General features: G+C 36.4%; 1 protein-coding gene across 6 annotated transcripts in view; it reads left to right on the top strand.

Annotated features, from left to right (window-relative positions):
- Positions 1–15177, top strand: part of sdk1a (sidekick cell adhesion molecule 1a) — a 534220-nt gene that overhangs the window by 390423 nt on the left and 128620 nt on the right. For all 6 annotated transcript variants that reach the window (XR_015481051.1, XR_015481050.1, XM_087244896.1 and 3 more), the window contains 2 exons: positions 5610–5750; positions 9858–10039. Coding sequence is in view for 4 of the 6 variants with exons in the window: in XM_087244896.1 (XP_087101022.1) it covers positions 5610–5750; positions 9858–10039 (323 nt within the window). In the remaining 2 variants the exon portion in view is untranslated. The remainder of the gene's footprint in view (positions 1–5609; positions 5751–9857; positions 10040–15177) is intronic.

The raw sequence follows: 15177 nt of genomic DNA, 5'->3' as shown, positions 1-15177 counted from the left end.
ATCAGGGCCTCAGCTGAAGGAAAATGAATGAATAAATAAAAAACAAAAACAAAACAAACAAACTTAAAGCTGTGATAAGGATTTTTTGACTGTAAATCCATTTTAATTACAAAAGAAATGTTATAATAATAATAGTAATATAATAATTATATATATATATATATATATATATATATATATATATATATATATATATATATATATATATATATATATATAAAATAATGTATCATTATTATTATTATTATTTATAATAATAATAATTTTAATAAACGGGATTAGCTTAACTTTTTTGTTTTCTCTGTTAAAACAATACACAAATTTCTCCTTAACATGCATATTTTATCTATACACATATTTAAACACATAAATATTTACTTACAAATACATATTTATTTAGATTGATATAGGATATATAATGTATATAACAAGGGGTTACTGTCACTTTTTTGCTCTCTCATAAAGGCACACGATCGCAGGAGTTATCAAAACAAAAATATTTTATAACAATGACACTTACACAGGAACATTGGAATCATACAAGGGAATACACAGGAAGACAATTCAATACTGGACAAGGAACTAAACAAACTCAGGGGTATAAATACTAGGAACATGATTTAACTGCTTACATACAAGGGAGAGACGCTGGTGAAACTAATGAAACAAACGACAGATGGGAAAACTGAACAAAGGAATCACATGGCCAAAACGTAAGCACATGGAACACAACAGCACAGAACCTGACATCTACAATGCTTATTACTTATAATTTTTTTAGCAATTTTTTTCATTCTATTTTACATTAAATTTCTTTTGAAATATAATGTGTCAGTGTACTTGAGAACTTACTTAACCAGTTAATGTTATAGTGAAGCTTCCTTTTCCATTTGATTTGAACTATTTATATGTTTAGAATGATTGTTTTTCAAGCAGACAATTCATTTTTTTTTAAACTTCCTGTGATGTTTTTGCTGTAATTTACACAGAAGTACCTGCTACTTGACCTTTGTATGTTAATATCTGTACTGTATAAAAGTCGTTGACAGGCAAAATAATATACTGCAAGGCAGCTGACTAAAACACTTCAAGTATACAGTACTTTCTTGAGAGTGCTTCCTCAGGGACTGAGTTTAAAGTGAAAGTGGTGTTGAAGGGTCTCATCAGTCTTCTTCTGCATGCATGTCTCCTTGCTGTGATAGACATCTGTCCATTTTCGGCTTATTAGGCAGAAAGAGTAGAGCTGACAGGCTCAAAGAAGAACAAAAGTGCAGCTAATAAGGCATCACCTTCACACCAACACCTATTCATCTGCCACTGGGTTTTTGTCAAGAGGAGAGTTTGGCAAAATGTTTGTTTATTCTGTCTGACCACAGGCCAGAACAGTACATCGCTGTTGATACCAGGCTCATTGATTATTAATGTATCTCAGGTTCCAGACATTATTGACTTACAGGCTCTTTTACAGGTCATTCTGTTGCTCCCTGTTTGTGGTTGAAATAATGCAACTACAGATTGTGTGCAAACTGTAGAACTATGAACAAAATACTTTTTGTTTTTATAAGTGAAAATGTGGGTGTCTAATAGAATCTAAAGTCTTTATTTGTGTAATGCAGTAGAATTTCTAGCTGTTGAAGTTTTCATAAATAAATAGTAGAAGATTTACTAATTGGTTTTGCTATTTTCTTGCAAAGTAGCTGAAGTAGAACAAGGTAAAGTTTTTATTTATTTATTTATTTATTTATTTCAGTTAACAAATTGATGTTAGTTTTATTGAAATGAAAGATTTAGATTTAGTTAACTGATTGTAATAACCCTGTGATTATTTTTATTCAGTAATAACAACCTTCAACGGACAATGTTTATACTATAAAAACCCTAGCAGAATGATACTATACAGTATATACAGTGCTCAACATAAACGAGTACACCCACTTTTAAAAATGGATATCAGTTCATTTAAACAGTATATTTTGGTGCATTTAAATAAAACAGTTTTCTTAAAGTTGTATGTAGTTAAATTAAGAGTTTGGTCAACATATTAACATATTTAGCAATAGAACGATAATACATTACATTGTGTATTTACTGTATTATTATGTTTCTCTTTTTCCTCTTTATTAATTTTATTTAATATTTATCTTAATATTTCATTTTTTTATATATTTTTTTATATTTATTTTACTTTTTGTGTGTACTCAAACTTATTTTAGTTTGAGCTTTGGTACTGACTATTCTAATGTACCTGTACAATGCACAGTGCTCAGCATATATGATTACACCCCTCACATACATATCTTTTAAATTCAGATTTTTTTCCGAAGCTGTACAATATTATATTATATTGCAATAATATATGCATATTGTACATTAGATTATTCAGTACTGAAGCCAAATCTGGAGCTTATCTAAAATAATAACTTGCAAAAACAGTCCAAAAAGTAGTACACCTAAATTAATATATATATATGGCGACGCAGTGGCACAGTAGGTAGTGCTGTCGCCTCACAGCAAGAAGGTAGCTGGTTCGAACCTCGGCTCAGTTGGCGTTTCTCTGTGGAGTTTGCATGTTCTCCCTGCATTTGCGTGGGTTTCCTCCGGGTGCTCCGGTTTCCCCCACAGTCCAAAGACATGCGGTACAGGTGAATTGGGTAGGCTAAATCGTCCTTAGTGTATGAGTGTGTGTATGAATGAGTGTGTGGATGTTTCCCAGAGATGAGTTGTGGCTGGAAGGGCATCCACTGCGTAAAAATGTGCTGGATAAGTTGGTGGTTCATTCCGCTGTGGCGACCCCGGATTAAGGGACTAAGGCGACAAAAAAATGAATGAAGAATGAATGAATAAAAAATATTAAATACAAATTTAAAAAGAGGAGTAATCAAGAGAAACAAAAAAAAAAACAGAAAAATGTAATTAAAATTTTGTAGGTTATAATTTTTTTTGCAATATTTTGCTTGAAAAAATAAGCATTCAGGACGGTGACAAGTCTGCGCACAGACAGGTGCTGGCTATTTAATGCAGTCACAACAACCTGGAACTAAACACGCTATAAACAGTGGAGATGATAGTGGACTTCAGGAGAGACCCCCCTGCTCTGCCCCCACTAAGCATCATGGACAGCATTGCGGCAACAGTGGAGTCATTCAGGTTTCTGGCCACCACCACCTGAAGTGGGACACTCACATTGAGTCCATTTTTAAAACAATTTAACAAAGGCTGTGCTTCCTTCATCAGCTGAGGAAGTTCACCTTCCAAAGAAGCTGCTAAAACAGTTCTACACTTCCATCACTGAATCAGTCCTCTGCATTTCAATAACTGTCTGGTTTAGCTCAGCTACCAAATCCAACCTTCATAGACTGCATTGAATAGTTGGGAATGCTGAGCGAATCACTGGTAAAAGCCCCCCCCCTACTCTACAAGAGTACTTATTCGGAGCGAATAGAAGGGCAGCCAAAATCACTCTGGCCCCCTTCACACCCAGCACACTTTTTACCTTCTGTACGACGCTACAGAACACTGTGCACTAGAACAGCCCGACACAAAAACATGCCAGACACACAAACTCTGTCATCCTGTTGCATTGTAGAAGTTCTGTCACTAAAACAAATTCCTCGTATGTGTGAACTTACCTGGCAATAAAGCTCTTTCTGATTCTGAATTTAACTGTATTATTATTATTTAATTTCTAAATTTGGTGACTAAAATAATATTTTAATAAATAAATGTGTTTAATGAATCTGTTTTGTTTAAATGCACCTAAATACATTGCTTATATTCACAGAGAAATGGATAAAAATATTAATTTTCAAAATGGGGTTTCCTCAATTATGCTGAGCACTGTGTGCACAAATATATTATTGTATAATATAAGCATTTGATTTTAAAAGAAATATGTGAGGGTGTGCACATATATATATATTACTGTGTATGTTTAGAAAAGATAAAGGTTTCTGAAGTGGCACTGGCATGCTTTTTTAGAGGTTGTTATGGGATGCACAAACAATTGATTGGGACAATAGGCAGAATTAATGGCAGTTAATCTATGTTAGATAATGGTTTATATAATGGATAAAATGCTTTTAAAAGCAGGTCGTAGGGCACAGAATTGTACTGTAGTTGCAGAAAGAGCCAGACACCCGTTTCCTTACACTGTTTATGTTCAGAGGCAGATGTTTAATAGCTTGTGGCACAGTGAAACAGTGTAAAGCAAATGTGTAAATACCACATGGCTGCAGCAAAAAGAACTTGGTTTTCAGTGAGGAGTGAGCAGGCTTTCCTTACAGCAATCATTAGGCAGATTTACAGAGCACTGTCTGGGAAAAAAAAGCTCCATGATATTGGTTATAGAGGGCATTAATTATGAAATAGACTTCTGGGAAGAAATAACAAAGTGTGGTCAGAGGTTTAAGAAGACTGACAATAAATCTGAAAAGACCCAATGATCCTATTAAACTTTAATGCAGATTTAACTGTCCATTAGCATGAAACGCAAAGGGCAGGATGAATCTATGGGCATTATTAAGCATTCAATTTTAAACTTTGTTAATTAAGAAAATGCACATTCCGTAGGTCGGATGAACCAAGAATTGCTTACAGAATATCGTTTACGTGTGCTAGCAAACTAGCCTATAGGAGACTGAGTATTATGGCATATTTGACATTAGCGATGTTCACAGAGCATTCAAAATCATTAGCATTTCCCATTATTTATGGTCTGGTGTTGTGGGATGTAGTACCAATAGGGTCTTTTTAAACTAAATGTTGTCGTAGCGTAAATAAAAGGAACTAAAGTAGTACGTAACGTTGGTATAAATGGGTGTTTGATTCTAATACATTGACATCAACAGGACTTTGAATGTATTTCTTCCTGAGCTTTTTGGAGAGAAATGTGTCGAGGTCTGTTCTCTCTTTGATGTTTGCCCAGAGCCTCTGAATTTTTAAAATCTCAGTCAACAAATGAGAATTGAGACCCTTTAATAAAGTAAAATATAAGCTCCAAAAAACGGGGAGAAAAAAAAAGAGTTCCGTCCTCTTAGGACTGAACAGAAATAGCGCTGTTTAGCGTGTTCCTTGGCTGAAAACGGTACAGGTATTTACTGCAGAGTTTAAAAGCACTCACACTGGGGACAAATCCTCTGGCAGACATGCACGGCCCGCCGTACAAAAAACCATGAGATGCTCTTATCTTTGGAAAATGCTTGGTCTGTTTGTAATTCGAAGGCTTGAAATTTCAATGAAGCGCTTAGCTTGAAAGTGCTGAGCCAACAAACGCAATCTTCTACGGCTGTGAATGCACCGGAGCCAGTTGCCACGTAAGCAGCGACCTCCAAAATCAAAGCATCAGGCTGTTTGGGCCAGAGACAGACTTTTCCAGGAAAGCTTTTGATGGAGTGAGTGGATGTGAGTCATGGTCGGCAAATGGACTTCTGGCCAGCAGGTTGCATTTACACAACTAACGCTGTTGTGCCCTGAAGCGAATCAACTAACTTTCATTCACATAAGAGAGAGAGAAGAGCAATGAATTAGTTATGTAAGAACAGTTTGGTTCCCTGTTAAGTGTGTACATGTAGTTTGTGGTGCTTTCAGCAATATTTTCGATGTCTCCTTAGACTGATGCTGAGAGAGGAACCGCCCAGCGCACCGCCCAAGAACATTGTAGCCAGCGGCAGAACCAACCAATCCATTATGGTGCAGTGGCAGCCGCCTCCAGAGCCACAGCTCAATGGAGTCTTGAGAGGCTACGTCCTCAGGTGAGACATGCACAAACCTTTTCACAAACAACACTTGCCTGATGAAATGTGCAGAAATAGGACTCCCGGTACTTCTAATAAGTGCCTGGCATCAATTCAGCATTCTCTGTTGAGTCATTTCTCTCTTTTTTTTTGCTGTGAATGTTTATGTTTTTTTGCATTTATTTAAAAAGAAATGTGACATTTATTTCTCTGTAAAATGTAAATTGTTTGTTTGAGCTATCTTACAAAGGAACACTGGCTCAACCAGTGGGAGGTACATTTGTTTCTGCAGCCAGCAAAAGTGGTTAGACTTGAAAAATGTATTTGCTAACATTTTGCAAAGAGATTCATATGCATTGTATGCTATTTTAAAAGTTACTATTTTTGTTTTGGGTGTTGCCTTTAAAGGCCAGGACACATCAAGCCAATGGTTGGTTTCTATTGTGAACAAGATACTTTTCAGTCTTTTCAGTCACTTTTCTTTGGTTTGGTGTATTCACGTGCAGCTTTTTGGTCCAGACGTGAGGCAACAATACAGTTATGTTTTATCTACACCAGTGATTTGGCTTGGTGTGTACCGGCTTTAAGGGGTTTGCATGCATCCAAGGTGGAAAAAACACTTTTATTTTCTCATGATACGCATTTCGCATCACCTCATCCCCCATGAAAGAAAAACAGATGGTCAGTCTGTAGTCACCGGTTTATAATTTACAACAAAAATGTTATTTTAATCTTCTATCTTTGTCACAACAAGTAAACATTATCAAGACAATGTAACTTGTCATAAATCTGTCATAAACATGATTGTATTGAGGCCATTATAAATGTGTCATTATTTTACAACTGCGTCATTAATATGTTTCTTGACCTCAACTACAGTGGTACACACTTTTTACACTTTTAGCGAGAAATATTGTCAAATTCAGTCCACTAAAAAAATGTGATCAAAAATATGTCAAGTTGTCATGACAAAAACAAAGACAGGTTATGATGTGTTTATTTAAGTAAAGTTTCCACAACAAAAAAATCCCAAACAATGTTATCTTTTATTTAAAATGACAAAACTGAGCTAATGACACTTAATGACAGTCGTCATAAGCAGTGCATAACATTTCTATTATGCTTATGACATGTGTCATATCATGATTATAAAGGTGTTATTATTGTATATAAAGATTCCTTCAAATAAAGTTTTACAGGTCCTATTTAAAAAACCAAAAATGTAATAGAGACAACTTAAATGTTAAGAAATGCATTTGTTGCTGTATTTATTTGTTAGTTCATGTCTTGTCGAAGTAATTTAAACAAATACAGCTTGAAACTTCAGTCATTGTAAACAAAATAGATATTAGACAAAATAGTCTTGACATTGGTCTTGATTAAAAATGCCCGAGAAGTTTAATTATTTACATAATGTGCTAATGTTAAAGAACAGAAACTTATTGTAAAGCATTTCACATCATTATAAATATTTTTCAGTCTATTTTTCTAATTCCAAATCTACACTGTTAAATATACATTTATTCATTTGGCAGACACTTTTGATTAAAAAGTGAAGCTTAATTTGGAACCAGCAATATCAGTTTTTGATTGCATTTGTCAATGCTTCTAGATAATGGAGTTGACCTTATGTCACTTTCACTGCTGTTTAATAAGCAGCATTTATGAGCAAACTGATTTAAAAGGAATGTTTGGCATGTCTGTGTCAACGAGAATCTAGTCAGACTGTCATTAAAGTTTTGCATAACAACACTCCACACTAGTTGTTGGAATAGTTTTTGGTAAACTGAATTATTCTACATTAAATAAAAGGATACTGGTGCGACACTATAGCTCAGTGGTTAGCACTGTCACTTCACAACAAGAAGGTCACTAGTTCGAGTTCTGTCTGGGTCAGTTGGCGTTTCTGTGTGGAGTTTGCATGATGGCGTGGGTTTCCTTCGGGGGCTCCGGTTTCCCCCACTGTTTAAAGATATGCGCTATAGATGAATTGAATAAACTAAATTGACCATTGTGGGTTAACTGGGAAATATTGTTTCCCAGTACTGGGTTGCAGCTGGAAGGGCATCTGCTGTACAAAACATATCCTGGATAAGTAGGCAGTTTATTCTGCTGTGGCGACCCCAGATGAATAAAGGGACTAAGCTGAAGGAAAATGAATGAATGAATAAAAAGATACTAGTAGACAATATAAAATAGGTTTGTGACTGACCAAGCTGACTATCGGCCAGTGTCGGGTCACATTGGTTGATCTATTTTTTAGGTAACACTTTACTTGTAGGGGTTTTCATAAAACATGTCATGAATATGAATGAGATTTGTTGCATGCTTTAACAACTGTAATTCAATGTAATTCAATCGCTCAGTTATGACATTTTAAATGCAAAAATTACAATATTTATTATCTCAACTAGACATAAACAAATACATCACAACCAGTCTTCATTTTTGTAATGACAACTTGACATTACCAAGACAACAAAACTTGTCATAAATTTGTCATAAACATGAAGACATCACAAATATGTTATGAATATTATAACAGTGTCATTTGTGCATATATAAATTTTTACCTCAACTGCAGTGATAAAACTGCATTTGTCATTAAAATGTCATTACAAATTAATGATGCTGTTAAAATGATTTAATGATACTTTTAGTGAGACATTTTAATAACAAATAGTTTGTTGCATTGATGGCTTGTTTAGAAAAATATTCATGACACAAATATAATGCGCTCATGACAATTATGTTTATGACAGATTTATGACAAGTTAGTCTTAGGGACCTTTCACATCTACACTTTTGTTACGGAACATGTCTCGTTTGCCCAGTTAGCGCGGTTCGTTTTTTCGAGATTGCTTGAATGAGGTGGTCTCGGCTCGATTGAAACGAACCCTGGAGCGGTTCGATTGCAGTGAGAAAGCGATTCGATCCAAGCGCGGTTATATCACAGTGTTTTATGGATATGTAATAGGCTTACGGCTATATGAAGAGAGAATTATGAGTAGGGCGGGAAGTTTCGCGAGTCTCCGGATGCCCGCAAAGGAGTGATGATCTCCCGGTAATCTCGCGTCTCCCTCCCGGTCCTCAAATAGGCATTGTCGCGCACCCTTCTCACCCCTCCCCACCGTCCCATGCTGGATAAGTTGGCGGTTCATTCTGCTGTGGCAACCCTGGAATAATAAAGGGAGTAAACCAGGGGTGTCCAAAGTCGGTCCTGGATGGTCTGTGTCCTGCTGATCTTAACTCCAACTTGCCTCAACACACCTGCCTGGAAGTTTATAGTATACCTAGTAAGACCTTGATTAGCTTGTTCAGGTGTGTTTGATTAGGGTTGGAGCTAAACTCTCCAGGACACTGGCCCTCCAGGACCGAGTGTGGACACCCCTGGAGTAAACCAAAAAAGAAAATGAATGAATGAATAAATAAATGCATATAAATGTTCATACATTTGTAAAAAATGTAAATATTAAAAAATTTTAAGGATTTAAGATTATGATGATCAATTTAACGTCATAACAGGCTTGTGAAAAGGGTCCATTGCTTATGAGTTTGTGAATTAAAAGGTTACACATCTTAGATTGTGACCATATTGGTTAAACTGTGGTTTCTTGTGCCTCAAATCAGTATATTTACTGACTTATTTATTTATTGTAATTTCACAATATTATTTTTTTTTTAAACCTTATATTTATTCCAATTAATTAAACTTTTCTGAGCTTACAAGTCAGCAAAGACAGCTCAGAATAGGCATTATCCCCTTGAATTATTCAGGGCATCCGCTCAAAAATGTAAAAAATCTTATTTTTATTAATTACTTACCCAACATCAAAGATCAGCCAATTAGATGACACTCATTTCACTCATCTAGCCAGAGTTTGGATGCATTTCATTAGCAGCGTTTGACCACTCTTATCCTCCTCGCCGGATGTGTTGTGAATATTTATGTGTTTTGTAACAGCATTCCCCCACCGCTGTTGTATTTAACACAATTTCTTGCCCTGTAAGGGAGCAAGCGTGTGCCTAATAATTATACAGCCTGTGGGAGGATTTCTAACGGCGCGCTGACCTGGAAGAAAATCGTTGTCGCTCACTGTTTGCCCATCGATTGCCCTGATGCAGGTACCGGCTCGCGGGGCTCCCTGGAGAGTACCAGCAGAAGAACATCAGCAGCCCTGAGATCAACTACTGCCTGATCACAGAGCTCATCATCTGGACCCAGTATGAGATTCAGGTGGCCGCGTACACCGGGGCAGGCCTGGGCGTCTTCAGTCAGCCTGTCACTGAGTACACGCTGCAGGGAGGTGAGACCTTGTTCTTCTGTCACTCTCTCAGTTTTCACTTCTTCTTTTTTTATAACCTAACAGTTGTTGCTTCTATCAGCCTCTGTGTTTTCATCTACTCCTTTTCATCAGCGGAGGCAGGAAGCATGCTGGTTTGAACTGGTTGATGCAGTACTTGTTTACATGGCGCGCTGAGGTCAACTTAGCCTCCACAAAGACGCCACATTTATTTTAGAGCCCTCTTCTCAGACGGCTAGCTTCCATGCTAATCCTCTTCAAAACAATTATGCCAATTACGTGCGAGGCTGCTTTCTTCTTCAGACGGCAGGAATCTATCTTTGGAAATTCAGAAGCTTCTCGTTTGGACGTTTGGATGATTATCCGGGCAGTGGCAAATGTATCGACTCGGCTTGGAGAGGCTTCATCTGTCTAATTATTTTAAGTAGACATATTATAAACAAAGTCTGCCGAGCAGTTGAGTGGTATTGACGCAGCTCCACCGAAGCCACTCATAATTAGCTGCCTTGACGACATCGCCCATCCTAAAAAGGAGAGACGATGCTAAGTGAACTGGTTTCAGTTGTTTGGGAGGATGCAATAAATAGGACCTTGAATTAAAACATGGTTATTTTGAATAATCAGTTGTTAACCTGTTACACTATGCATGCTGCATTCGGATTGGCAGATTGACATTTTAATATTTTCAGATAAACACATGGCTGAAGTAGTTCCCTGCAGGTCATACCCACATTACAGTTCTTTTTCAGTTCTACTGTATATCACTATTTATATAATAATAATAATAATAATAATAATCCTCATCCACCACCAGTGTGCAGCATCCACCTGGATGATGTGACGGCAGCCATATTGCGCCAGACCACACACCAGCTGATTGGTGGAGAGGAGACAGTGTGATGAAGGCAAATATGATATAGGGAGGGTTAGGAGGCCAATAGGAAAATTTGGCCTGGATGCTGGGGTGAAACCTCTACTCTTTTTCGAAGGACATCCTGGGATTTATAACGACCACAAAGAGTCAGGACCTCGGTTTAACTAAGCAGTATAGAGTGCCCGTCTCTATACTGGGGTATTAGGACCTACACAACCCGCAGGAGAAACGCTTAAAACTTCATTATCTGCGACTAGTTTGTGTTCTGACCACATGTGCTTGGTTGTATACTATAACAATAAAGTGTTTAGTCTTTTAAAAACACTGTTGTAATACATTAAGCCACTAAACATTGTTCTTATGACAGTTTTTTACAAGAGGAAACGTGAATTACTTCCAAATACTTTAAATACAGTCTGTGTTAGTAAATGCAATGCTATTTATGAAATCCAAGCATATAACAACGTTTCAGATGACTGTTCTAGAGCCCACAGCTAATCAATCTGTCAGATTCTGAAGTGCATTACAGGTCGAAAGAAAATTATGTAGGATAATTTATCTTAAATAAAACAAATACATTTAAAAATATGGTAAATACTGTAAGTAAATAAGAATTTCAATCACCTGGGAAATGGAGGCCACTTGATAGGTTTATAAGCACAATTAACTGCACACAGCATGCCATATCATCTGATAATTGTAGGAAATAATTCCAAAAGGCAACTGACTGTTTAGCTATACATAAAAGAAAACAAAAACACAATGTACATGCCGAGTTCAGCAGCTAATCAGCTGGAATCAGCTAAGGTGACGAGACAGCGAGCAGTCCCTAGCTGTCACTCAAGTGGCCACGCCCTTAATTATGCAGACCTAATATAACTAAATATAAACTAAACAGATGAGTTATAAAAAAATTTACCTCCCGCATTGTTGTCATGAAGTGTAATATAGCTATATGCACCAAAATCGTCTTCTGAACCTGGCTATAAACGCCTTTTTTCTTTTGTAAAATTGGGCATTTTAACATTGGGGTCAATAGAAATTTGCTTAATTGTGGATCCAGGACTAGCGGTTTTCCGATGAATTGCAGTGTCAGTTACTTCTGTATTAGTTTCACAAAGGAGAGCGAGATGTTTCCGCAAGGTTTAATTGAGTGTACGAAAATAAAGCATGTAACAATGTGTAAGAATATTGTCCTACAGACTGAACTGTTTTGGGGACAAAAATCTGACAAATGTCTTGTAATTCAACATCTGTACATCTCTGGGTGTATAAAAATACTAAAAGTAGAATCATTTATTCAGGCCTGTTTAATCGTTTCAAAATAATGCACACCCATAGTGTAGTAGTAATAATTTCTATTGATTTAAAGGGATAGTTCACCCAAAAATGTCCTTATCATTCTGTTCCATTCTGTTAAGCACAAAACAAAATAGTCTTGTGTCATCCATAATAAGAATAAAAATGCATTCTTCAGAATAACTTGTTTTGTGCTTAAAGGGGTGGTCCAGAGTGTATTTTTAAGGCTTGGTTATGTTTATAAAATGGAAAGCAATCTGTGTTCATGCTTCATTTGTAAAAAAGCATGCACTTTTTTCATATATCCTACTTTGATTATATGTAGCTACTCTGCTAACATGAAAACGACTGTCATATTTCCTTGTTCCTCTGAAAAGCCCACCCTCAAGAGGCTCTGATTGGTCAGCTAACATAATGAGTTGAGATTTGCAGATTGGTTTTGCACTGTGTAAACTCTGTAGAGTAGTGGTTTACATTACAGTTAACATTACAGCACCTCTGGCCATGCCTCTTTGCTGCGCGGGGTGTATGCACATGGTGAATGCACGTAACCTGAAGTGTTTGTAATCTTACTAACCCGGATGTATTTTTTGTTGTCCCAAACTTCGTTCACTGTAAGCTTTGCTAAGCTAACTCTGCAAAAGCCAATTTCTCCCGTTGCATTGAACTTTGAGCGTATTACATTCAGAGATGCTTTTTATGTTCACACTTCTACATTACACGTCAGCTAAAGTTTAAAATATGATATCGTAGTGGACCACCCCTTTAAAAGAAGAAATAAACTCAAAAAGGCTTGTATTGAGGATGAGAAAACGATGACAGAACTTTATTTTGTGGGTGAACTGTCCCTTTAATTGCTGATTATTCCTTAGTTATACTACAGATCTGTTGTATGTTCGATTCTGATTAGTTAATGTGCATTCTAAGATGAGCACTTGAGCTACTTCAAGTTAATTTCAGTAACAATAAGGCAGTAACAAACAACATGTAGGTTTGAGGAGCAGATCTGAATATTGTTGTAATGTGCAGATTACAATAAAATGTACAGTAATTTCTGAAAGATCATGTGACACACAAGACACATTTAATAACATACTCAAATAGATAGCTGTTACTTAAAATGTGCAACTTTCTTTTTGAAATGATACTGTTTTCTGTATTTTGATTAAATAAATGCAGTTTTAGTATGCATAAGAGATTTAGGCATATGAGGAAATCCTACCAATCCCAAACATTTAAATAGCAGTGCTTTTTGTAATTATTTGTAAGCCATAATAATGTATTGTCAAATTACTCTAGTCTGAGGGCTTTATTATTATTTTTAATAATAGTAGTAGTGGTAAATTGATTGATTGGATTGAAGTTGTAAATACTTCAGTATGCTTTTAATTAGACTGATTGATTAAACTGATTGACAGCTTTATAAATAGGAGCAGGTCTACATGTGTTTTAGTCAGTGAGGAGTTTGAGGTATGAAGCAGTGCCTCAGAAGAGCAGAGACGCCACTGCATAATGAATGTGTTTACACCGCTTTAAAAGAAGGCTATAATTGGCAGACTTTTGAAAGATAGTCTTTTGATTTAAAATAAGTCAAAGCTTGACAGGCAACCTGAAAAGATCAGCTGTAAGAGGAAAAAACACAACTCTCTCTCTCTCTCACCAGGCTGTCATGCATATATTTTTTGTATGAATTTTTGTGCCTGGGTTTTATCAATGTACACAAGCAGTTCCATAGAAAATGTTTGAAATGTTTGAAATTCGGTTTCATGTGAGTTGTACAAGTTCACGCTTTTCAGTTGTATTATATACACCAACAAAGGTGTCTCTACACACACACACACAAAAGAAATATGGCAAACAATCAGGAATCAGGACTTTGCTGTGATACTGTTTTGTCGTGTTTTGGATTATATAAGACCCGTCCTTTCATTCAGCTGCCTCCTCTCTGGCTTCAGCATTTTAGAAAGTATACCGGATGTATAATAGAAAGCGAATATCTTTTTCTTTCGTTTATTGTGTCCGTGCAACAGCAGGCTCCTTTAGAAAAGGTCAGAAATGTCTCAAGCGCATCACAGGTGCACTGTGAAGATTGTATTGCGAGCCACTTAATTGAGCTGATGAATTTTAATAATGTTGTGATTCTGATGCCAGTCATTTAATGGCCACTCCAGTAGCTGATGCTCAGATATTGTCGCTGTACTTTGCATTATAAAAGAGCAAGCTCTGTAACCTTAAACTCTGTTAGTTTTTTTTATAAAACTTGACAATGAGACTATGGCCACAGCACAACACAGAGTGGCAATTTCAAGTTTTCAGGCTGAATCATTACATCAGCAGATTTCTTTGGACCCCGAAGAAAATTTATGCATTAGGCTTAACGTTTAACATCTGTTGTTACTTTTCACTATCATCTGTACTTAAAGCAAGTGTCATTCCAGACCTAATTTGCATCAGTGCATGTTTTCGCTGTTGGACAGAGGCTACTACTTTTCAGAAATGGAAAAAAAAGCAGCATTGTTTTCAGAATTAAACACAATTTTGTCAAAGTTGTTATTGCAGCTTTATGCATTGTCACTAAATTATTACAAATGTTTCCAAAAGTATATACAAGCGTTTCTGAATTTGTGTTCTGTCAGCCATTTCTGTGGATCAGCTTTATCCCTTTTAGCTGTTAATTACTTCAATAAAATGAGTAATCTTCACCCTAATATACTTACTTATTCCCAGGTCCGTTTATATTAAGGTTGATATTTAGCCCACCATGTTGGTATTTCGTAACATCTAGTTTATGAGGTGAAGTCTGGAGGTCCAGGACATACACACATACTGTACACTACGGACAGTTTAGCTTACCCAAGTCACCTACACCTATGTCTTGGAACTGTGGGAGAAACCAGAGCACCCGGAGGAAACCCATGCGAGCACTGGGAAAACATGCAAACACCACCCAGAAATGCCAACTGAACCA

The sequence above is a fragment of the Danio rerio genome, chromosome 3, assembly GCF_052040795.2.
Source record: "Danio rerio strain M-AB ecotype USA chromosome 3, GRCz13ab, whole genome shotgun sequence".
NCBI classification, from domain to species: domain Eukaryota; kingdom Metazoa; phylum Chordata; class Actinopteri; order Cypriniformes; family Danionidae; genus Danio; species Danio rerio.
This window is presented reverse-complemented; position numbering and strand designations above follow the sequence as displayed.